Source organism: Panthera uncia, chromosome F1, assembly GCF_023721935.1.
Source record: "Panthera uncia isolate 11264 chromosome F1, Puncia_PCG_1.0, whole genome shotgun sequence".
NCBI lineage: Eukaryota > Metazoa > Chordata > Mammalia > Carnivora > Felidae > Panthera > Panthera uncia.
Genome location: NC_064813.1, coordinates 43,863,050 through 43,889,908, shown reverse-complemented (window position 1 = coordinate 43,889,908; position 26,859 = coordinate 43,863,050). Strand labels below are relative to the sequence as shown.

Here is a 26,859-nt window from a genome sequence, read left to right as displayed (position 1 = left end):
TCCCCTCAAACCACTCTTCATGTCGTAGCTAAAATAGTATTTTTAAACTCTATCCTTCAGTGATTTCCTTCCTGTTGTTCTTATAATGAAGATCAACTTGCTACCGTGCTCTACAAAGCCATGAATATTCTGATTCAGATTCAGACTTCAGCCTCACGTTGTCAGTCTTCCACTTGCTCTGCTCCAAGTCATCAATTTTGCCCGCCTCAATACCTCAGAGCCTTTGGATATGCTGCCCCCTTGTGGAATGTTCTACTCCTCTCCTTGCCTGCTTAGTCTATCAAGTAAACAACTGAGTAAATTCTTCAGGGAGATAACAGGTAGGTGTTCCTTGAACCACTGGACTAGATCATACATTCTTGTTGTCTGTACCTGTATAACACTATACTCTTTTCAGTAGCTGCTACATTTATAATTCTCTACTGGAATCTCTTGTTTAATATGTTCCCTGCTTAGACTATCACTACTTAATCACTACTGATCACTATGTCTGCCTTAGGCACTGCTCAGCCATAGCATTCTGTATAGTCCCCAAACTTACTAGATGCTCAATAATACCATGAATAAATCACAAGTGTAGGTGTTTGTAGACGTCCTCCTGACCTACTATGGGGTTAATGCATGAATTTCTCGGATTCCTGCAATACACAGATCCATGACTTGAATGAATGTTCCCATTGCCAGAGCACTGATTATCTTACCAGTTTGATCAGCTACATTTTAGGAAAAAATTCAAAAGCAAAAATATCTTTATATTAAAACAAAATCAGCCTAAGAGACTTCTGAACTAAATCATTCCTGGACTTTTACAATGCAAACAAAACTAATGTTAATTAAATAAGGAGGCCATTAGACTGAGATGGCTCTAACACCTTAGCAGGTTACTTAAACAAATCAACACCTCAACCTATACATGCCTCAAGGTTAAGAAATCAAAACCAAAGGCCAGCCAATCACAAACAGTCAACTAGGCTTTCTCAAATAATACAACCACTTAAGCTGTAGCTGATCAATTATTTCTTTGCTTTACTTCTGCCTCTTCTCTGTAAGTCCCTCACTCTTGTCCATGGAGTGTTTCTAACTACTTCCTACCTGGCACTGACAAATCTGAACTGATTTTTGCTCAAATAAATTAAAAAATTTTTAATATACCTTAGTTCATCTTTTAAAATTAGCAAGTATTTACTTTTGTACCCATTCTGTATTAAACTAATGTTTATCTATCTTGTGTGCTCTCTAGAAAAACATTTGCTTCACGACTCCTTGAGTTAATTTTCTCCTCTCCCTTTCTCCTGATACACAGACTTAGGCTGTTGGTTTGAATCGGCCATTTTTTTTTCCTATATAGGATAGGATGAGCCAGTAAGTTGCTTTCAATATCGTCTTTTTTTTCTTCAGTTAAATGAGAATAGTGATAGATGACATGGCCATTTTGAAGTGGTTGTTTTTAATTCAAGGCACATTTTGGCATGCTTCTTTAAATTTAGTTTAGATATTAACACTTGTTCATAAAAATGTGAAAACAGGCAATATTTTCAATACACCAAGTGCTTGTGAGGTAAAACTTTAGCAAGAGACACTTAAATTTTAAAGTGAGGACCTGCTTTTCTTTCAATTTGGAAATCAGACACTCACTTAGCAGATCTTTCAAGGAGAATGACCCATGAGTGTTTTCTCTTAGGTGTATAAACTAAGGTCCATAGGCACAGGAGAGAAAGAGGCTTAGCCATATTTGACTTGAAAAGACCTTATCTCCTATAGTCTTTGGTACTTTGAAATGGTCTCTAAGGTTGATGGGCCAATTGTTTAGGATTCAAGGAATCTCTTCAGAGTAAAGTACTAGAGATACTCTCTTACCTAGAGAATCTGGAACCTCTGGAATAGATTGTCCCTGAAGGAGTTTGCTGCTTACTATAAAGGACTACTCCGAACCCACAAAGGTAAACTCATCGTAAGTGAAGGAACAAATTTGGGCAAGTGATCAATACAGGGCCTGCTTACGTTGTTCTGGTGACAAAGCTTGGCTGAGGCTGGAGGCCCCTCTTGTCCCAGCCATCCCAGAACAAACTTAAGGAATGTTTATCAAACATCTGAGTGTTAACACTTTGTATGTCATGCTCCAGATTCTGGATATGGAAAATAAAACACTTCCTGGGTAGGTTCTCTGGAAGAAACATGCAAGGGCCAAACCAGCAAATATATAATTGCCCTACTGGATAAAGACACATTGAATTGTGTAATCCAGTTTTCAATTACAAAACTATGTTTGAGTTGTAAATGCAATTCCAGATGAAAAGGAATTCTCCCAATGCCCCCAACTGTTCTCTAATTCTTCCTAGCCCCGCCACCCAAATATACTGCTAGTGAATTAGTGAGTTTCTCCTATTTTGCCTTTGGTCTTTTGGGACTAACTCTGAAAGGTCCTTGGACAATCTGGACAAAAGAGAGACCTTGTCAAGTGAAGCTGTAGAGTAAGCTGGGCAGGTACGGATTCAAGTGGTCACTGTGAGCTTCTGAATAACAACAAATTTAACCCTATTCCTAGCCAGCAAAACAAATCATACCAGTTTTTATCAATACCTAGAACTAGAGCACTGTTGCTTTCATTTCATATTTGAATTCCATCTCATTCTTATGTTCTGGACTCTAATACAACCACAGATTGAAGATTCCTCTAACATATTCTTTAGTAGTTTTAAAAGCTGAAAATGTAAAGGTCAAAATGCCCCATGTCAAAATGGAATGTCAAAATAACCAAGATAAATGGTATTTACAAACTAATGCTAATAAAATGTAGCATTGCTCTATACAGAGCAACAGCAGAAGGTAATCTTAACTTGCTTAATATATACAGCTACAGAGAAGATTAGAATTCGGCTCTTGTTTGAGGAAATTAATGATATTCATGAAGATATAAGGATTGGCTGAGATATTTTCGTGATATTATTATTGAAAAAAAATTCTAGGACCGCGATGGAGCTTCTCCTGTTGGGTTGCCATGCCAGCAAACTAAAAACTTAGATAACTTTTCTGTCTCTGTGATAACGTTAATTTGTATTTTGGGACCCACAAAACAGAGGCTGTCTCAGTGGCCTGGCCCATGTTACAAATCTAAACATGTCAGCCTGTACTTTTGGTAAATATCTACCAAGGAAACCTAATATACACCAACCCTAATCCTCCAACTCAGCTTTAGCTAGCTCAGCTTATGCTAGAAAACAGGATCTATTACTAGCCTTAGCAAATGCCTGACCTCCTAGCCCATCATGCCCTGTTTCCATGTTGCCTCTTCTAACATTCTGTAAATCTCACTCTTGCCCAAAATCTCTCCGGGAAAGTGTCTCATTGCTTGTGAGGCACTGTACTCCCCCAATTCACAGGCTGCTTTCCACTGATTAAAAAATATCTAATTCGGGACATCTGGGTGGCTCAGTTGGTTAGGTGTCTGACTCTTGATTTTGGCTCAGGTCATGATCTCATGGTTCATGGGATCAAACCCCACGTTGGTCTCTGCCCTGATAGAACAAAGCCTTCCTGGGATTCCCTCTCTTCTTCTCTCTCTGCCCCTCCCGTGCTTTCTTTCTTTCTCTCTCTCTCTCTCTCTCTCTCTCAAAATAAATAAATAAACATTTTTTAAAAAATATCAAACTCATTACTAAATTGTTTTAGGTTACTTGATACCTGTAAATATTCCACTTGACCAGAAACACAATATATCCAGTCAGCCAATCCCAAAATGCCAAGCCAACTCTGGGGTCTATACTTATTTCCTTGTTTTTTGTTCCTTACTCATTTTTTGTTTTTCTCTTTCTTATTCCTTACTCTTTACCCCATAAAAGCTTCCTGCCTCACACTCCATTCTGTAGTTGTCTTGATCCTTGAGAATGGAGACTGCCCACTTTGTGAAATGTTAAATAAAGTCTGTTTGCATCACTTAACTAGTCTTCTTCAATCCTTTTTAACACTATTGACTTTCATATACTCAGTGTTCTCTTAGAGATGGAGCCTTAAGCTTTAATCCTAAATAGCTTGGTATCCAGCCACTATGACTGGATTTCTGATTGCCTGTTGCTCACTTATGAAGATAACTGGATCCTACCTCTGGAATTTTGTCATCTGTCTCTAAGAAATTTCATGCAAGGTGATGGGCAGAGAAGCTGAAAGGATAGAAAACTGAGGGCGGAGGAAGGGAGACAGGAAAGAGAGTTAAGATCGGTGTCAGTCCACAGTAGTGGACACTAATCAGTAATTAGTGGACACTAATTCAGGGTTTCAGCACAGGAGTGATTATAATGCTTGATATTGGAACTTAATCTGTTAAGCATGGAAGAAAAGCCCTCAGATGACTAAGGACAGTGAAAAGGTAGCAGAACCAGTGGATAGTAGGTTCTAGTGGAGACAAAAGGCTGCTAAGATTGAGGGTATTAGAAGAAATACCCCCAATAGTACTCAGAGTAGTAGTACTCAGAACTGAATGAAACTGAAAAGAAGGAGGGTAAAATCATTGGTACTTCAAGGTAAAGGCTACGACCATGAGAACAGGTGGCTAAGGTAAAACACTGAAAAGATCATCTATGTAGGATTGCTGATACCATCAAGAATTATGATAGAAGCAGGATTTCTAGAGTCACAGTGAATCAGGAACTAAAATCTTCAAGGAATGTGGGTGACCTCAAGGGTGGTAACTGACTGCACCTATACGATGAAACTAATAAATTTGCATAGTTTTGGTCATTTATCTATATAAATAACATTCAGTACATCATGGGGATCCATTGCACTTTATTATATAAGACTAGCCTAGTTTAGCACTAGTTTAGATTAGGAGCTCATGGATTACCCCATAAAAAATGTTTCACAGAACTGTTTTCTTGAAAAATATTGTTATGTACTTAGTGAAATAATGGTAATATCGCTACATGTATATCTACCCTTAGTTATTCTGGTCAGTTAGTTTAAAAATATTAGAGCCTTTGCATCGCTCAGTAAGATGGGGATTTATTCTTGATTGATTGATTGTTATCTTAAAATCAAAATTATTCATTCATAGTATATACAATAAAAGTAGGTCAATAGAAACTTTACCGTAATAGAAATAAACTCATGATAAGTTGAAAGCTAAAATGGTATGTTTAATCAAAAGAACCAAAGATCCTCTCTTGTTAAAAATATAACTAGCTTTTGCCACACAGGGAATAAAAAGGATGATGTTACGTTGTTCACTGGCTGTAAATCTCATCCTTCTAAATTAATTTTATACCCTATAATATCCTTTTGCATTCTCTAGAGAAAAAAAATTACTTACATATCTGTCATATTTTAAACATGTGCTATTCTCCCTTTAACTGTACTATTTCATATAGCTCAAGAACTAGTCAGCCTTATTCTAAATGAACCGCCTCATTACAGTAACTTTAGAGGGTACATTTGTTCTCCTTCTGACACAAGACTTTCTCATGCAAGTTCAGAGTAAATGTTCCAGATGCTGGAAAACAGACTCTTTATATACCTAATTTCCAGTCTTCACATTAACACTGCAAGAAGGGTTAACTATTGTCCACATGCATTTTATACATGAGAGAAACTGAATTTCTATGAAGTTAAGAAATATGCTTGAGGTCACATAGTGTCTACTAGCACCTCTGGGACAGATGAAGTTTGTTGTTATATTTTTCCAAGGTCTGTGGCTTTTCCACTCTGTCAGATGAAAGTGATCGTGAGAGTGCTAATATTACAGTAGCCTTCACTGAATAATTGAAAACTACCAGTCACGTGCTACAGCATTATATATTTTTAAATTCCAATCAACTTTGTGATTAAGACACTGAGGTTTAGAGAAGGAAATAATTTGCCCAAGATCATATAGTAAATAATCACCTTAAGTGGGACTCACATCTAGCCTCTCTCTTCTGAATTCTAAACTCAAACTATAAACTGAAAATTACCCTCAGTATATGCTTTGCTACAATATAAAGGTTATAAAGGTGGAGTGATGGGAGATGATGATGGAGTTCAGATTGTTTTATTTACTTCCATAATTTGGTAGCTCAGGTATGTCCTTTGGCCTTGTGCAAAAATCATGAAACTGAAATAGTGATCTTTTAGATATTTAAATTTTAAAATGATTTCAGAAAGAACCATTCAAGTGACATAGATGTCTTCATTTACAGGGGAGTTTTTGACTTTGATTATAGCATGACCTTTTCTTTGGTTTTCACTGTTACTCAAAGATAACCATAAAGAAAATTCCTATCTGGATGAGTTATGACTTGGCTCCTAACATGGGTAAATTACCTGTTCACAGTCTTACGATATTTCATTCCTAGTAATCCAGTTTGTAAACGCGTACTATTGGCCACTGCCAGGCATAAAACCAAAGTTGTAACACACATGGTCTGTCACAAATCATGACTACTACAGCACAGGATTTAGAATTTGTTATGTTAAACTATACAAAAAAAACCACACTTATTATTCTATTGATTTTTAAAAGAATGATGATCCTGCATTAAAACTTAAACACATGGTGGGGTGCCTGGCTGGCTCAGTGGGCTGAGTGTCCAACTCCTGACATTGGCTCAGGTCATGATCTCACAGTTTGTGAGTTCAAGCCCCATGCCAGGATATGCGCTGATAGTGTGGAGCCTGCTTGAGATTCTCTCTCCCTCTTTCTCTGTCCCACCCTCTCGTCTCAAAATAAGTAAATAAACTTAAAAAAAAAATAAAATAAATTAAACATATAGTGCCAGTCATACATTAGATGTTAAATAAGTATTTGCTTTTGGATTGAATGAATGAACATAAAACTTCAGGGTAAGTATCTCATGTTCATTCCTTTTATACAGACTCAGAGCCAAATATTTCACAGATATTTAGCGGTACGTAGACAACAGGGCAGAGCTATTCAGACAGTTACCTGAAAAGGGTCTGCACATTTACAATCGTTTTGGCATCGGCCATGTAGTCTTCCTCGGCACTCATGGTACTCTCTTTGTCCACAACCACCATGTTGGCAGCGAAAGTCACTCCACACCTGAGTAAGTCATCTAGGCTTTGATAAAAATCAACAGAGAAAAATGGACTTTCAATAAATCACGGTACTAAGATCAGTGCTTGCTTACCCACTACACTTGTATAGGTTGCCCTCATAGATGGCTTTCACAGAGTTTGCCCTGGTAGATGTTAATGGGGATTATAATACATTCTCTACAGATATTAAATAATTTGTGTTTTTGAGCTGTTTATGTTTCATTAGATCTTAACCGTTTCAAAGCACTATGCTTTAAGAATTTTTAAATAATATTTATTAATTAGATAAGGAAAACACGGAAAACACCCATTTTGCCATCAAATAGAAATAAAGCATATCAGAACTTTTCTCTCACTATTTCAAAGACATGACATTTACATCTTCTTTATCCCTACAGTACTTTTGATAAGAGTAGAGATGAATACTCATATTACCTTAGATGGTCTAGCCCAACAAAGAAATGGTAAACTATGAAATATTCTCAAATGTGGATTATCTCTTTGTGAGAGCTATGTGTTAAAGATTGGTTCAACACAGCCACGAGCATGAAAAATATATAAATATCAGTTGTATTCAAACTTACCATTTACCATTTAGTTTTTGAGCAACCAACTGAATAACCTAATTTCTTTAGTTGCATGAAATAATTGCTAAACTAGATACAAGTTCCTGTGAATTATAATAGTCAGTCTTCTCCCCTATCACTGACAAAAACTAGCAGTTTCCCACTGAATTAAAAGAAAATGTTACCATTAAAGCTGAAACAAGGAAACCATTATCTCACTGCCTCTGCTTCATACAAACTAGAAAAATAGGGCTGAAGTAGATAAAGGAGACTAAATTTGAATGTGTAAGAATGTTGTTGGTACAAAGTTGACTGAAGACAGTGTAGACCTTAAAAAACAGTAGTTCCTTTTAAATTCTTCAATTGAAGGGTCAGTTCCCCGAGGATATTTTCCAAGTGTGTGATTGGTTGAACTAGCCACGTTACTTTAGAGGGAACTGTTTTCTTCTTATGATAAGGAAGGAGGTGGGATTTCTTATTCTGTTATGAGGTGAGAGAGTATTACCAAAGCTCTGAGATCCCCAAGGTAGTTCAGACTTATTACCAAGATCCCCAGGGGTAGTTCAGAAAAAATATTTTGCTTGGATCAGGAACAATGCTCTGTGGCAAAGATTTTATGGCTAAAACTATGGAAACAGAATGTTATTCCAAATAAATTTCCTATGGTAAGAGGGACCAGTACCACAATATCCAATCAATATGATGATCAAGTTTAAATCCCTAGAAATACTTTATTTGGATGTTCCTTTTAACTAAGAAATTCATAATTGTTCTTAGGTCTATTAAAATATATTTTTTAAAAACAAAGAAATAGGTAGAAAATTAATGTGATATAGTCCCTTATGGGCCATAAAAATGATGCCTTCAATTCACTTTATTATAATTTTAAGTTGCTTTCTATGTCAGCTCTTAAAATCCTTCTCCCCAATTAAAAAAAAAATCATCTCTCCATTATAATTATCTACATAAAAAGAGGGACAGATAAGGTGGAAGAAGGTAAGCCTGACTGGAAAAGGATATACACATAAAAGTTATGACAGAAAAATGAATATTTCGTTAGTAATAAATCAATGAGGTTGAAACTTGACAAAAAATTTCACTGTAAGTACCGGTACCAAATAGCTAATAGTTACCTATACCTACATGTATCAGTTAATTCCATACTCAAAATATTGGCTGCTGTAGTTCACATATAACCTAGGCAAATGATTTTAGTAATTATGATTAGGTACGAGTTTAAATCTGTAGAAAATACATAAAATTGGAATGGCATTTCAGAAACACGTAGAAACATTTTGTTCTTCATGTTTTAACTTTGAATAACTTATTTTTATATCCATTTAATATTACATTTTATTCCTTTTTTATCTTTATTATGCTACCAATGAATTATAATGTCATGTCTATCATGATTTTTCCACACTATCCTATCTGCAAAGCCACTTGCCTATTTTTTTATTCAGCACAGTTGCTTTACACAGTTTGGCCACCAGATGGCTGACTAAGATAAAAGTTAATATTGAAAAAAAGAATCTCAAGAGGAAACAACTTCCTTTGTACCCTTCTCTAAGCCTTCCCAAGAACTACAATGTGAATGTATGAGTATATGGCAGTGTTGTGAATGGGTTTGAATTCATTCAAAGGTGTGTCTGTTTTTTTAAGGGAAATTTCAAACATTGGCAAAAGAGAATAACACAGTGAACCTCCATATTTCAATCACCCAACCCAGCTTCAATAATTATCAACTTGTTGCCAATCCTGCTTTTTTCTCCATTCATAGGAACTTGACCCTCTCAGTTCTTTGTCTCAACATATACACTTTTATAGAGGAAGAATTCATTTCATAGTTTACAGCAACAAAGACAGATGGGAGGTTTATTCATCTTTTAAGTATTCTGTTTTTCTAATGAATTTTAATAGAATATTATCATTTCACAGTAACATTACTAATGATAAAATATAGTTTGATTTCACATTCATGGATTTAAATAGTAATTTTAATGCGTCTAACTACATCTTAGTTGGTTAGTATTAAGATAACTGATCATGTAAATTATATTAATGTAGACTAGAGGCTAGATATAAGTTAGTTTGGTCTTTAATATATCCAACAGCCAATAAACACTTCCAAAGTTATAAGACTTTGTTTTTTCAATATCTACAGGACAAAACGTAAGCATGAAAGTTCTTAATTGATAACTTTTAGCATTTTGTTTCGACGGTTCTGGTAAACATTTTGTTTTTAATGGATAGCTAACACATTTTATATGCATATTAGTTTTATGATCTTTAGTTTTTATATTTCTTATATGCTCATGCATATAAAAGAATTTGTATTTTAATACTAACATATTGCACACATTTGACTTTTTAATTAACACATTTTTAGAAGTTATAGATTGATATATGTTACTAGAATAAAGTAAACTCTTAAGGAAATGCTCCAGTTTATAAATCTGGCCTAAAACGAACATCTCTAAATTATTTTGAAGGTTTCCAGAAGTTATGACAATGATATCAATGCATCACAACACTGAACCTTTAGGTTTTCTCTATCCCTCGGCCCTTAGTAACAACATTATTGCTACAGACAGTGCAAAACTAAAATAGCTTTAGAAACTAAACAAATGTGACAAAATTCTCATGCAGCAAGATTTGTTTTAATTCAACAACAGATTACTGCTTTAGGAAGTTTGAATACAAGATGTATAACACGAGACCATAAGCTCTGCATGCAAAATACACCATATTTGCAATACTGAAATGGCAAATTACACTCATCATGCAACACGGGGGCACAGCACAGGACAAACCACAGGACACCACACTAGTTAGTGCGCCAAAGATTTTGTCACCTACTTGTCAATAGAGCCCACCATGTAGTAAACCATTGGAAACCAACAGATTGCATCCAGAAAATGCATATCTGGCCTAAGTAGCAGATGGGTTACAAAATGAAACACAATGTCACAACAGTGGCAGCGCTTCTAGGGAAAGGAAGTAAGTTGACTTAGTTTGCATTTCCAAAACTAAACACTGTTGACAAGATTAATTTTAAGTGCCTTTTTTCTTAACATTAATTATAAAATATCGTTTGTACTTGTTATAAATAATACAATGTACTATTATATTATATTATAAAAACAAGTTGTATTTCTTTCTAAATCAGAAACATTATGGCATTATTCTACAAAAATACTGAATTGATATCCTTAATTATGACTAAAAAGTCTTATCAATGACTTTAAAAATTATTCATGCAGAGGAAGAATTGTAAAATGAGAAATTAATGATTTTTTTCTTGGATGGCCCAAAGCATAGAGAACTAAATTAGCATGCTTATTAAGAGCAATCTCTCTAAGGGATATACACAATTACAACATGCCCTTTTTAATGTATCAGCCTATTAATCAATAAATATAGTATATGCACCCATGTAACATATGTATCATATAAAATTAAAAGTATTTCACCTTTACATAATTGACTTACTCCATGTATATTGTTGAGCAAATATATATTAAAATCTATACTTATAGGCATATTTGGGGAAAGAATCATAAACCTGGATGCTTCCTTAGAAATCACTTAATCTATTATATTCATTTTATAAAGTTATTAACTCTTTCATGCATCTATTCACTCAGCATATATGTACCCATATATTTATGTAATAGACATTTCTATACTAAGGCATACACAAAAAAGAATATCATGTTACCTTGTACTATATAAAACACATGTACAAAAGCACATAATTACAATATATGGTTTAATCAGAAAAAAAAAAACAATAGATTGCACTCAGAAAGCAGAATTGGGGATCATTTCACAGAAGTGATATTAAATTTGGATGTTTGCCAGTAAAAGAGAAGGAGAGAGAAATTCTAGGAAAAGGGAAGGATAGCATCTCTAATATCCCAGCTAGATGAAGTCTTTTCCTCCCTGACCTATTTTCTTCCTGTTGATCATCCTCTTAACCCTTTAACTCTAAAGAAAAAGAATGCACAATACAGTGAAGCTAAAAAGACAATCTTCCAAAGAATACTATTGTAATGTTGATTCAGCTCAACATTAAATTTCTTCATAGTCATTTTAAATGGCCCCATGTTATTACATATTATAAATGTACCACAATTAATGTTTAAAATCCTCAATTATTCAGTATATAAATTATTCTCACTTTCATATTGTTAACTCTTGAAATTACAGGTTATTTCCTATATCTTGCTATTATATACCATACTGGTATGAACATCTTTAGATGACATTTTCCTGTATTAGTTTTTAAATCATTTATGCCAAAGCATTCATAGAAGGATATTAATGAATCACAGAATACAGATATTTTAAAAACTCATGATGCATGTTCATCTCAATGAATATTATAACAATATACAGTCCGAGCGGCAGTCTTTTATAGAACCTTCTGGTTCGGTCTGAGCACTGCTCTGCTTCTTAAAATTAGAAGTGCCATTCTCATTGCTCATTCGATAACCTCCATGACTCCCCTCCCCTAGCTCATGTTTATAGAAGCAGGTGTGAGGACACAGTTATTGCCTTGTTTTAGGAAACTCAAGAATTTTAGCCACATGCAATTCTGCCACAAACATGTATTTACGATGTGCAAGCAACCTTCTACACCCTCAGAAATTACATTAGCATCTGCATTATGCTAGCTTAGCTCATCCTTACACAAATTCAGCTATGTTACAAGGTAAATCAAGCCCTTGAAACCTAGTAAATATATAATCTTGATGAAGCATATCTAATGTAGAGAATCTTATATGCCATACTTTTTGCCAAATGTAACTTGTATAACGAACAGATTCATCTACTTTTATTGATAAAGTTAGTTTATAAGGAAACTTGAAACATAAAGAACATAGCAATTGTACATTTGTATGTACTATGTTAGCTCATTTAAATAAATTGGCAACAGTGTTCATGTCACTAAACTGCTTAGTAATTGATGAGTGACATAAATGATATAGGCTCTTAATAGACTAATCTTTCTAATTATTGAAGTTAATTGGCAAACATAACCTTTACACTGAAAGACACTAAGCAAAAACATAAAACTCTAATAAAAACAGGAAATGTCCCATTCTTATGCTGCACCCTAAACATAGGACAGATGAAGAATGGAATGTAGGAAAACAAAACCATCAATACTATAGAATAAAATGTATGCATTTTTTATCTGAATGTTAAATACAGAAGACCTATCTATGTTAGAAATTACATTATGGAAAAGTGAAAATAATTACAGATTTAACTCTAAAGCTCATCACAAAAAAATTAGCAAAAAAGAAACATTTAAAAATGGGTTACTTAGGGGCACCTGGATGCCTCAGTCAGTTAAGCGTCCAAATTCAGCTCAGATCATGATCTCGCGGTTTGAGAGTTGAAGTCCCACATTGGGCTCTCTGTTATCATCGCAGAGCCTGCTTTTAGATCCTCTGTCTCCCTCTCCTCTGCCCCTCCCCTGCTCACCCTCTCTCTCTCTCTCTCAAAACTAAGCATTTTTTAAAATGTGTTCTTATATATTTATATGTTACTTATAAATTCATAGATTTTTTGCTTAATATACAAAAAAGTATTTCAAAGCAAGAAAAGATAAAGAGGAAAAGAGATCTAGAACAAAAGAAATGTACACAGACTCAAATGAAACATGTTGTATCTAAATAGTAATACAAGAAATTAAAATTCAACAAACTCAGACGTAATTGATGTTAGTAAACAGAAAAAAAGTGAGCACATCATTAATCTGCAACCTAACTGTAATTATATTAAGAAAGATGACTGTTTATGAGTCTAAAACATCATATTCTTACAAAAGCTTTCATTATAAAAATTGCCATTATATGCAAATGTTAATTAGCTACTGATTGTTAGGAGTGAAAAGGTTTGTGGATTTGCATAGATTTGCAAAGTTGAAGATCATTATTTCCCATTTAAGTAATAAATGTGATGGACTTAATTTTTGTATTTCAAATTCAAGAAGTGAATCAATATAGTGAGACAGTTTATTTTGTCAGCATTTCATAATTCTGTTAAGTAGTTTATTCCTTTCTTAAAAACATATAAGTAGTTTCATTTAAGTGCTTAAAATAAATTTCCCTTTATTGTTAATTGGGTTTTCACCCAAATCCACTCATCAGTTTGAATAGTGACAATGTCATTTTCTTGATTGGTATGGGGGGTAGGGGGACAACTGACATTTCCTGACTGCCTTTCTAAGTGAGATATTTCACTAGTGCTTCATACACACTGTCTTATAAAGTCTCAAAATTAGCTGTTCAGATAAATGTCCTACTCATTTTACACATGAGAAAATTGAGGCTTAGAGATATTTGATAACATGCAAAAGCCTTATCAAGAAGTTAAGTAAGCTTAGACCATATCTCAGATCCATGAGCCCAAAGATTGAATGTCTTTAATAAGGGCTCTGATATATCAGACAATGTATCATTGCTTTTAAAATAAGCTGAAGTTTACTGGACACTATATATGAAAAGAAGATTGATGCACTAAAAGGATTGTAGAAAGAAGATGTAAAAATTTGGGAACATAAGCCTGGATCTTGCACTTCAACTTTGTGTAGCTTTGGGCAATATATTCCAAAGTTTTTGACTCTTGTCTCCATCTCTTTTATGAAATGGTATTATCAGATGACTAGATGACCTTGAAGGTTGTGGTGGTCATCGAAATATTTAAGATCAGCATAGCACAACAAGAGACCAAACAAAACAGATGGCCAACCAATTAGAATCAAGACCAGCTCTAATGAGCCAGTATCAAGGGCAAGATCTTTTCCATTGTGACTGGGTTTCATTAAGTTATCAGATGAGATCCACAAGTCTTTCTATTTGGAAACATTATGAAAACTTATTTTGACATATTATGTTTGGGAATATTATCAATTTAATTTACATCTTAAAATCCCATACTTATGACATCTGTTATTGTTTATTTGTTATATTGAATTAATTGTTCTTTCAACTTAAATAGCCACGTACTGAATACTATTTTCAGCAATACTCATGTGAATTTAAAACAAAGTCAAAACCCACTAAACTAACTAATACTTAAAAAAGTATATACAATTCTTAGCATACATATTCTTATAACATGGAAATATGTTGAAGAAGAAAAGCATCATATTTCTTTGTAACATTGTAGGATAGATTACAAAATACTAGTCATGGCAGAGCAACAAACATTTCATTGTTTGAAAAAAAAAAGGATTGCATAAAACTTCCTGGAACATTATTTATTAGTGTTTAGTTTTCGTTTCCTCATTCTTGGCCAAAAGAGCAGAGGACAACAAATAAAAATGTTAGACATCACTTTTGGGAAGGACTCAGGAAGCTAATAAACATTACAGCATGTACTTTCATCATAACACTTTGAAAGAAAAGTCAAACCCTACAAAAGGCATCTAACAAAAAAACATCATGGGAATAATTGGATTCCAAAATGTAAGTTATTAGGAAAGCAAAAAAATTTTAATGCAAAATAATCCAGTTAAAATATATTACTGTTTCTAAAAAGAATTCGCACTGTATTTTTTGCATATGTTAAAAACCTGTAAGTTAAGCAACATCATATAGTTGAAAGAACAATGAAGTATGAATTACATAGAAGGTTCTAATCCTAGAACTAACCTTGGAATAGTCATTTAACTTCTTTGGTCTGTTTTTCCTTGTCTATAAATTAAGAGTACTGTAACCAAGTGACACAAGCTGGTTTATTTAAATGTTATCATTGTAACTTCTAAACTTTGAGATTTTAAGCTGCTTGGTACATCTCTCTGAGGATAAATCATCAGTATACGATATAGATATATTTCTAAGGGGAACAAATGTAAAATAAAAGTGTCCAGTATGATGACTGACAGGCAATAAGTGCTCAACAATTATTACTGTTATGAACAGAGGGTAGAAGTAAAGAATATTGACTTTATTAAAGGATCTCTATGGTCTCATTCAGACAAAATACTCTCTCTAATAAAAGCTGCATCTAGATTTATGTGGAAATACTGACCAGTTTTCCAATAATTAAGAGGAACAGAGTTTTCAGGTTTTTCCATGATTGACCAGATTTAGGAATTAAGACTATAAAAACGACCAATTGTTTTTATAACTCTAAATTACAAATCAATCATTCAACCAATCCATCAGTAATTGGGCATTTTGGCAACTTATTTATTCAGAACTAAACAAAAAGGGACTGATTTAGATATAACCATTCAAAAATCTACATAAGACACACACATGAAGGAACTCTAGACCCTGCCACCTGCTCAATGGGATAATAAGGTAGACACAGGAGGATTAATGATGCTGACATGGGATTACCTAATAAGACTAGATATTAAAACAGAGAAACGTCCATCTCTATTCCATGGAGTAAACACCACTCCAAAATTTAGAGATATGGATTCTTTTGGGAGGTGTAATATCGTGACTTATAAGAAATAGATATTTGGACATTCAGATCATCCATGATTCTTGGATCATAGCTCCCAAAACCCTCAGAATTTCCTGAGGAAAGGAGAATGGGAACATTTTTTGTCATAATGTTTGTTCTCTTGTCCTCAGTTCCTATATCACTTCAGAACCATAGATGTACAATGGGTGTCTTGTTATTCATAACAAGCCCCTTTCCATCACAACCAGGTTGATATTAATGAGGTGACTTCTGGGAACCACCTCTTTTGGGGGCTTGTTGTCAGGGGAACAAACCATGAATACAGGGTTGGAACTTTTAGTCCCATACCCTGATTTCTGAGAAGGGAAGAGGGGCTGGAGTTTGAGTTCAACAACAAGTGACCAATGATTTGACCAATTATGCCTACCTATGTAATGACCCCTCCATAAAAACCCAAAGGAAGGAGTCTGAGGAACTTTTAGGTTGGTAAACCCATGAACATTTGGCAATAGTGGTGCCTTCAGACAGGGTGTGGACACTCAATGCCCTTTCCCCATACCTTGCCCTAGGCATCAACTCCATCTGGCTGTTCCTGAGTTATATCTTTTTATAGTAAACCAGTAATCCAGGAAGTAAACATTTCTTTGAGTTCTATGAGCTGTTCTAGGAAATTAATGGAACTTGAGTAGGGAACTCTGATTTCTAGTCTGTTGGTCAAAAGTATAGCTAAAGGGGCACCTAAATGGCTCAGGCAGTTAAATGTCTGACTCCTGATTTTGGCTCAGGTCATGATCTCATGGTTCGTGGGTTGAAACCCATGTTGGGCTCTGTGCTAACAGTGTGGAGACTGCTTGAGACTCTCTCTCTCTCTCTCTCTCTCTCTCTCTCTGTTCCTCCCCCACTTGTGCTCTCTCTCTCTCTGTCAAAAAAAAAAAAAAACTTAAAAAAAAAAAAGAAAGAAATATAGCTATCAACCTGGACTTGTGAGTAGCACCTCAAGTCCAAGGAGGGGGTCACTGGAACCTCCAGTCTATAGCTGGTTGGGCAGAAACACAGATGATAAGCTGAGCTTGTGATTGGCTTCTGAATGGAGGAAGTAATCTTGTAGGACTGAATTCTTAACCTGTGGAACCCTTAACCCAGACAGTAGTGTTAGAATTGACTTGAATTGTAGGACACCCAGCTGGTCTCAGGTATTGCTTGCTGGGGATGTGGGAAACCACCCACCAACACATACACACATTGAAACTGGGTCCAGGAACCCAATTAGATTTACACATTAGAACAAGAAATTTTACCTTGAAATAACATAAAGCAGGGGAAAGGTCAGTTTTTACCCCTTGCTTTACCACAGGGATACTTCTTTTTCAAGCCTCTTCCTATCTTTCTCTCTGTATTCTGGGGCCTCAGTTGATCCACTTCGATCCAAGCCATACAAGATGAGGATGTTCTAAGGCAATCAATTTGAAAATGCACCTACCTTAAATACTATCTCTAAGGGAACAAACACACCAAAAGCACAAAGAGCCAAAACCTGATGTGTTACAATTCACAGGGCCAAATGAGCATTTCTTGTGTGCCAGTTCAACCAGTCCCTTAGAACTTCCTGCCAAAGAGGTTCTAGAATTAGGGATATATTCAAAGGCCTTGGAGGTGTTTTACAACCACTCCATTGCCATACCCATCCCGCAACCCAACTTCCAACCTCCTAAGATTTGTTTCATTAAGCTTTAATTTCTTCTGACATCAAATCCAAGTTTCTGCTCCCCCATACTTGCCCTAAATTTACCTAATCTTTCCTTGGATGCCAAAGTGATAACAGGAAAGTCACTGAGTCATCATACCTGAAAATTCTTCATCTGGAACCTCTAGAGTGTTCTCAATTTTTAGAGTTATCATTGCAATAATGATGCTAAAAAAGACACATCAATGAGTGTCTTGATATTGGTATATTCAGAATAAACAATGTCACTAAGTTAAAATAGTGGAAAGATATTTCTATTTTGAAAAACTTCTTTTGATAAATTTTAAAGGCAGAACAAGGCAACAGATTTTGGCCTCATTTAGTTTATCCTGAAATTTTGTATCACTTTGGAATTTAAGAGGAGAGTTGGAGGATCCTAAAATATGGTATTGATCTAAGAACCATCTGCTACCAATTTTGAGTCACAGAGAGGAATATCATAATTTTAGGACACAATGGGTTTGACCGTAACATTCAGTGACCCACATTTATATTTGCATAAGGATTGTGAAATGCTTAAGTAGTCTTATCTCACAAGAGTATATCAATCCCACGTTTTCAAAATACATGAACATGGTAAAGCATTAATTATTCATGTTATGGTATAGAATGTATGTTTTGACAGTGGAAGAATCATAATAACTTATAATTATGTATCATACTATCACATAAGAATGGATCATTAATATGCTTAGATGATAATTAACGGTTCTTTCAAAAGACAAGAAATTTGTCTAGTTTTGGCAGAAATTTTCCAGACTAGCTGATTAACTTAAAGAAAATAACTGTAATTATTTCAATGGCGTCTTTCCCATTGATATTGAGTGATAACAACTTGCAAAATAGTCTTAAATAAGATGCTCAGAGTGCTCCAGTGATGTTTCAAGTAGTATTTGTGAAACATAACCATACTCAGTGATTGTTTTAGCACAAAATATACCTCCCAATGAATCATGTGCCATAATGTATCTGATTTAAAATATTCTAAGCAAATTAAAGTAAATTATTTTTGATATAATGTTAAAAACTCTTTGTCTTGTTTGGGTATTTTAAAATATACTTACGGGTTATCCAATAGCAGTACTATGGGATTAAGTTCTTTCTTTGGTCTATAATATGCCCTGAGAGGAACAATAAAATTATACAATCCATTTCCAGCTGTTTCAGCTGCAACTATAATTAGCTTATTTTTGAATCCATAGGCTTTTGCGTCCTCATAGTAGTTATGCTGGCAACTCTAGAGAAGAAAAATTATACAAAGAAATGCCATTTTTACACTCCACTAAAATTTGGTGAAAAAATTTAGGATATATGGAAAAGTAAAGTTAAGTTAACCTAGTAAATCCCTTATTTTATAAAAAATTTGAAAATAGTTACATTTTTCTATGCCGTTCTCCAGCCTGCTTCAGGAAACAAAGGTGTGCATGGCAAGACAAATGATTGCGGGTGTGTAGCATGATGTAGGGGAAGAAAAAGTCAGCAATATGTGTGCATACATGTTCTACTGGAAACTGAAACTTACTACTAGATGACATCTGGGTATCTATATTTAAAAATTATCATAATGTGTATGGATAGCAAAACATCATGTTATATATACCTTGAATATATGCAATTTTTATTTGTCAATTATATCTCAATAATGCTGGGAAAAATCTACTTCTGACTTTCATTGCCAGAAATAGCATAATTAAATAACCTTTGAACATTCCAAGTACTGAATATCTAAAGGGACGAATATGGAAAAAGCATTTTCTTTGTTGTTAAAAAACAAAAAAGCAAAGAAAAACAAAACAAAACAAAATCCTTAATTATATAACTGTATATCTGAGCTGTCAAGATAATGATAGAAATACACAAAAGTACAATACTACTACTGGTAATAACAACAAAAACAATAGCAATACTTTATCAAAACTCATTGTTGCCCTCAGGGTATTTTGCTATTTTCTAGGGGGCTGGTACTTAATAGACATAGCAGTATTAAACCAAGGTTCTTTTAAACTAAATTATCTGCATGGAGAACTCCTTTAGTGTTCTGCTTTTTCATCTATCTATGTCTCTATGTGAGTTTGTTTATTTGGGTTGAGATTAGTTGATTCTCTGTGGATTCATCACCAATTCTGGAATATTCTCTACCTTCATTCTTTAATAAAAAATTGCAAAATGCTGTTGGGAACAAGGCACCATGAGTCAACAGAAACAATAAATGATAGAATTAGACTCACAAAGACTACAAATTATTGATGTTATTATTTCAGAATATAAAACAAACACGTTTACTGTATTTAAAGAAATAAAAGAGAACATTTAAAGTATGAACAAATAAGAAGAGATTATTTAAAATACTCAGTTAGATGTTAAGAGAAATGCATATATTTGGGGCACCTGGGTGGCTCAGTTGGTTTAAGCCTCTGACTTCGGCCTAGGCATGATCTCACCATTCCCTAGTTCGAGCCCCACATTGGACTCTGTGCTGACAGCTCAGAGCCTTGAACTTGTTTCAGATTCTGTGTCTCCCTCTCTCCCTGCCCCTCCCCAACTCATGCTCTCTCTCTCCCAAAAATAAAATAAACATTAAAAAAAAGTTAAGAAATGCATATATTCTCTTTTAGAACTAAAAAGTACACTAATTAAAAATAAAAACTCAAAAGCTGGGTAATATTACACATTTGATGCATATGAATGGGGTCAACTGCAGGGCAGAGTTGAAGTAACTACTCAGAATGTGAGAAGGAAAGAGATATAAAGTAGTAAGAAAAAATGAACATATTTGGAAAACAGTGTGACAGTGTCTAACATATATTTAAACGAGATGCCTGAAAATGAAAGTATCAGAAAGAAGCCCTATTCAAGTAAATACTGACTGAGGATTTTCTAGAATTAATGAAATACTCAAAACTTCAGTCAAATAATAAATAAAAATCCAGCTTCATATGCATGGTAATAAAAGTGCAGAACAACCAAGGCAATGACAAGATCTTAAAACCAGCCAAACAGAAAACAGAGACTCTCCACAGGGAATAGGAACTAGGATGATGACCACTTCTCAAAAGCAACATGGAGCCCATAAGGCAGTAAATAAAATCCCAATGTGCTTAAAGGAAAAAGAAAACTCATAGCTTGGAATTGGACACCCAACAAAACTATCTTTTAAGATTAAGAATATTTGTAGGGAAACTGAAATTGACAGAATTTAACACTGATAGGACCTTAGTAAGAGAATTTCTAAAAGCTATAATCTAGGAAGTAGAAAAATGAATCCAGAAGGAAGGTTTAAGGTATAAAAAAGAATGGAGAAAGGGGAAATGGTTTTAAAAAGGAGGGAGCAATAAGCCTTCATTGGAAGTATGATTGAAGATTTACTAATATAAGTAGGATCTGCAACCATATGAAGGAATGAGGTCACTCACAAAGAGGTCGTGGAAAGGGAAGAGTGACAGGTAATGTTGAGACTATTAAGAACTTGAAGATTTATGAGGTAAAATGAGAAAAAAAGAACTAATTTAGGAGTAGCTCAATTAGCGACACCTGGGTGGCTCAGTCAGTTAAGTGTCCGACTTCAGCTCAGGTCATGATCTCACGGTTTGTGGGTTCAAGCCCTGTGTCCAGCTGTGTGCTGAGAGTTTGGAGCCTGGAGTCTGCTTTGAGTTCTGTCTCCCTCTCTCTCTCTGCCCCTCACCCACTCGTGCTCTGTCTCTCTCTCTCAAAAATAAATAAACATCAAAAAAAAATTTTTTTAAGAAGAAGTAGCTCAATTAATAAGAAAACAAAAAGGAGAAAACAAGGAATTTAGTGTTGATAAACCTTGATCAAGAACCAGCTTGTTGATGCTGATGCAGAATGAACTGGGCAACATAATCCCCACTCACACTTCACAGATGCAGTAGGATTGGCTGCCCAACCCCATCTCCTAATTACAAAGTAGGCATTCCTTTATGGAGCAGACCACCACCTCCAGCCAGCCTAATGCTAAATAAATATACGATAATACCAGATGTCACAGCTAGTCAGCAACATTCAGAAACTTTGCCTTCTCTATATGGTAGAGAGACAGTTCAGTCTTTAGTTTTAAAGGACCCTCTATTGTTCACCAATCTGTATCTCTGAAAGCTTAACTTTTCAGTTATATCAGTTGTCCTGCTTGGGGATAAATCATTTCCCCTCTTTGGTCTCCCAGTATGTTTTTTCTCTTGAACAGTGTGTTAAAAAATAAAATGGTACAAGAAGTGAATCCAGGTTTTGTGGGGCCTAAAGCTTCTGTTTCTTGGGGAATGTTCTTTGAGGAAAATAACACAAATATTATAAACTAAAAAAATTAGTCACAGGTTCTTAGAAAGGGTCGATACAGGTGAAGAGTCCTGAAGCTTAAGATTTATTACTGTTACCAAAAATACACAGAGAGTACTATCAAATACTGCACACGGTAAATTAAAACAAGAACAAAAGCAAAAGGCGTTGAGAGATGGAACTGTCCATCTTAATGGACCCAGATGAATATTTGGAAGCAATGACAAAGATTTACAAAAAAAAGCTTCAGAATGATAAAGGCAGAAATTTTCTAATGTTCTGCTAATCTTCCTCAAGAATGACAGTAATAGCCAAGACTCATGATGTTTATTACACAAAAAAGTAATAGTAGCAAGAATACTAACAGAATGCATTAAGTGCCTAGTCATTTATTAACTTCCAGGCACTATGTTAAAAGCATTCTACACACACTAAGTTATAGAATTCTCAAAAGAACCCGATGAGGCTCATATTAAAATTACAAACATTTTGCAGATGTGGAAACTGAAATTTAATGAAGTTATCTGCCCAAATTCCAAAGCCTGTAAGCAGATTTTAACACCCATTAACTCCAAAATTTACAGTAAAATTCCTGGTTAGAATTAGTGGCATTTTAATTTCTAGGAGGTGGAGGGGCAGTTGAGAATCTTCTTTTTATCTGCTTTCTTATTCATCAAGAGAACAAGCTCTTATACAGGTCATGCCAATTGGCCATATCATGAAAGAGATTTAAAAATGCTCGCCTTCTTGGAATCTTTCTGTTTTGAATGGTTTCTTTGGAACATCCAGACAGGAACCAAGAACTATAGTAAAATCTTTAGGAAAGGAGATATTAACCACGACACAGATATTAGCTTTCAGTCTAATCAATAATGAACCTTTGTGGCTAACACATAGATCAGCTAATTTTACCATGTAAGCAATCGCACATTAAGTTTTGAGGCAAAAATACCTGGCAAAATAAATAGTGCCCATTTGGCCAAAGTAATTTTGAGAGACTTTGGATGTGGAAAATTCATAACTTTGAGATTTTGGCACCTTTGTTTTTTCCTTAACAAGATGACTGGCTGAATCATTGGGTATTTTAGTAGAAGAGTAGAGTTTTTGGGTAATCTTCAGTTCAGTTAAGAAAGTACAATTCACCATTTTATGTATTACATTTACATTTGAGAAGATAATGCTCTTTAAACATATTTTAGTCAAAAGATTATACAAAATTATTTAAATATATGTAATTACAAAATGCCATAATTTCAGTTTTGGAGAAAATAACAATTACTTACCTTGTCTAGTCTTAAGCAGCAAAATGGCACTTTTTCATGAAGGAGATGACAAAAAGTGGGTGAACTTCCTATATATGGAGAGTAAGGTGGGTAGCCTTTAGCATATCTGTAAAATAATATGAAATATTTGAATTGCCTTGAACAAAACACACAAAGCTGGACCATTAAGTTATAGCCATACCCCTCGATTTTCATAAAGTTAGATGCAACTCTTTTTCTTGCAATTACGTTTTGATAAAGAAAGGATTTATAATAAGGATAAGCAAACCAGGACCCATGGACCATGTCTGGCCCATCAGCTAGTTTTGTGAATTAAAAGTGTTTTGTTTTGTTTTTTATTTTAAAGGATTGGAAAAAGCTTTAAAAAATAAATGGTTGAAAAAAGACAAAAGAATAATATTTCATGTCACATAAAATATTATGAAATTAAAACGTAAGTATCCACAAGTAACGTTTCTTTAGGACACAGCCATACTCATTCATTTTATGTATTGTCAATGGGTGCTTTCATGTGTCAAAAATAGCTGGGTGTGTACAGCCAGATAGGGCCCATAAAGTCTAAAATATTTACTAGCTGGTTCCTGTACAAAAAGTTTGCCAATCCTCGGTTTAAAAATTTAGATAGACTTTTTAAAATATGACCATTATTTTTTATAAAACACATTTAAAGCAAAAGGACTTATTTTCTAAAAAAAAATTGTTAACGTTTATTCATTTTTGAGAGACAGACAGAACGTGAGTGGGGGAAGGGCAGAGAGAGAGGGAGACACAGAACTGGAAGCAGGCTCCAGGTCCCAAGCTGTCAGCACAGAGCCTGATGCGGGTTTTGAACCCACGAACCATGAGATCATGACCTGAGCCAAAGTCAGGCGCTTAACCGACTAAGCCACCCAGGCGCCCCTAAAGCAAAATGACTTATTATGATTTACTTCATCAATACTCATTAGTCCTGGATGCATAATCACAAAGGAGTAAACAGTTGATTTAATCACTCAAACATTCACCAAAAACAATATTGTTGGAATCTTCCTTAAAATATTATCAAAAACATTCATTTGTTTGCTGACTTCATGAAAATAGCCACTTGTACATCACGGCTGTACTGATTTTCAAAATAAAACTATCAAAAAGTAGCAGCAGCAGAAAAAAGAACTATTTATTTATTAAGAAATAAAATTGAGTAGAGGCAAAATCCCTTTATCCAATATGAAAACTGTTTTCTCAGTAAAAATTTACCTTCTAAACCAAATTTCAAACCTAGTTTAAACTGTTTTCCAGACTTTATTAGCTAGGAGGGTAAAAAGGTGCCCATTTTGCAAATTTAGAACCTGATAATCTCCACTTTTACGTCATCATCTTTTTCCGTTTTCTAAAAATAAAAAAATTCGACCTCTCAAACTTTTCAAAAGCACATGCAAAGAAAGAATTTCAATCACAGCACACAAAGTAATTTCTAGGAAAATCCTGGCACTCAAACCTCCTTGTTCCCATCAAATATTTCATAACTATATTTAAGTACTATTGATTTCTTGGAGAGTGCATTGTGTTCTGTAGGTACATCAAACTTCCCTGTAATAAATTTTTTTAAAGTGTAAAGGATTAAAAGAAGGATTTTTTTAAGTTTCAATTGTATTTCAGGCTATTTTAGTTCAATTCGACATTAACATCAATGTTAATTGAACATCTATTATATGAAAGATATCAGGAGCAGTATGTGAATGGTGTTACCATTGACACTACTACTAGCCCTGCTATACCTCCTAGTAATTATTACTCATTGAATGCTTAATCTGCACAAAGCATTGTCATAAGCACTTCTCCATTATCTCAATTAAACTTCATATGAACATCATGAAGCTGCAATTATACTCACTTTATAGATATAGGCACTGTGATTCAGATTGTTTAATCAAAGTCATTTGTACATAACCAGTATAAGGTGGAACTGCCATGAGAAACAAATTCTTTCAGACTCCATAGTCAAGACTGTTGACCACTGTGCTTTCCTCAAGAAATAGCAATATAATATGTGATGAAGACAAGTAAACAAACCCTACTGAAGGCTAACATGTGACTAATAGCATGTACATTGGCCCTATGTGTTATGGAAGCACAGTAAAGAGCACAAGTACTTCCTTTATCCATGCATTCAAAATATTATTGACGTATATCATATGCAAAAGACTGCTGAAATGCTGAGATTTGGAAGGGAAGCTTAATGGAAGAAAGCTCCATTACATGTCATTTAATAACTGAACTTCAATATCGACATGGAAGGATATAAAGTTTAGAGAGTACAATATAATTAACAAAAACATACAATCCTGAAAATGCATCTTATAGCATGAAAATACCGATTTATGTATTTTCTTCTTTGAGGATAACAGATAATTGAGAGAACATGGAGCCTGGAAATATATGTTGAAGCCAGAAATTTGAGGTCTTAAAATATTTTCTATTTTTATATAACAGAGATATTGGCTAGTAGGAAGGATGTTTTGGTAGAAGTATGTAGAATTGATTCTAAGATGTCCAAAAGGTAAGGACATTAATGTCTCATAGTAGCACAAATCCCAGTAAATCTTACAATTTAGACTATCTAAACATACTCTAAGTTGGAAGAAATTTCTTCATCTGGTGTAGTTTCATCTTCTGATTGGTCACTTAGAAGATCACATGTTTGAATAGATGATGTATCTGCAACCTCTAAAACGGGGGCAATGCTAGGTCTTCGGATTTCTTTGCTTCCCTCTGTAGGAAGAGACAGGGTGGGGCCGCTTGTTGATCTACAGCTTGTGTCTTGCAAGTCTATAGCCACCGTACCTGCAACAATGAAACATAAAAATCCATCAAAACATTTGCCATCTGTATGAGAATCAACCATTTAATGATAAAAATACAACCAGTATAACCAGGGAACATATTATTGTTTATCCCTTAATCTCAAAGTTATTTCTTTCTCACGTGGGCATTTCTTACCTACGTGGATTAAAAAAAATTGTGTATTTGTGCAGAAGTGTATTTGCTGAGTCTAGCTCTATTGCACAAAACATAAGACTTGTGAAATCCTGAAATATTTAGGAATTTAAAGTGAAAAAAATACCTTGTTTCAATTTACATTTATTTAAAATTAATAAGAATTTTTATCCTTTGCAATATTGTGTATTTCTCATTATATCTTTCCCCTCGTTTTGTTATTATTCTCTTGTTGATTCGTAACCACTTTTTTATATTGGAACCATTAATATTTTATATTTATTCAACAAATATTTATTGAGTAATCACCCACCGCATGGCAAGCACCTAACCTAGGCACTTTGGATATGCAGGGAGTGAGACAATGTTTCCACATATAACCATTTATCTTTAAAATAACCAAGTAGACAAATAAATGGGGGAAAAAAACTCTTTTAGATAATGATAAATACCATGCAGAACATAAAACAAATGATGTGAAAAATAACAGTGGGGTTCGGAGCAGGAGGATGTATGAACTTTTCACCAGGTGGTA

General features: G+C 34.4%; 1 protein-coding gene across 2 annotated transcripts in view; it reads right to left on the bottom strand.

Moving 5' to 3' along the window:
- KCNT2 (potassium sodium-activated channel subfamily T member 2) overlaps nt 1-26,859 on the bottom strand; it is a 359,762-nt gene that overhangs the window by 68,886 nt on the left and 264,017 nt on the right. For both annotated transcript variants that reach the window (XM_049634538.1, XM_049634537.1), the window contains exons 17-21: nt 25,958-26,171; nt 23,349-23,454; nt 18,840-19,012; nt 10,455-10,526; nt 6,917-7,051 (exon numbers count right to left, since the gene is read on the bottom strand). In XM_049634538.1, coding sequence (XP_049490495.1) covers nt 6,917-7,051; nt 10,455-10,526; nt 18,840-19,012; nt 23,349-23,454; nt 25,958-26,171 — 700 coding nt within the window. The remainder of the gene's footprint in view (nt 1-6,916; nt 7,052-10,454; nt 10,527-18,839; nt 19,013-23,348; nt 23,455-25,957; nt 26,172-26,859) is intronic.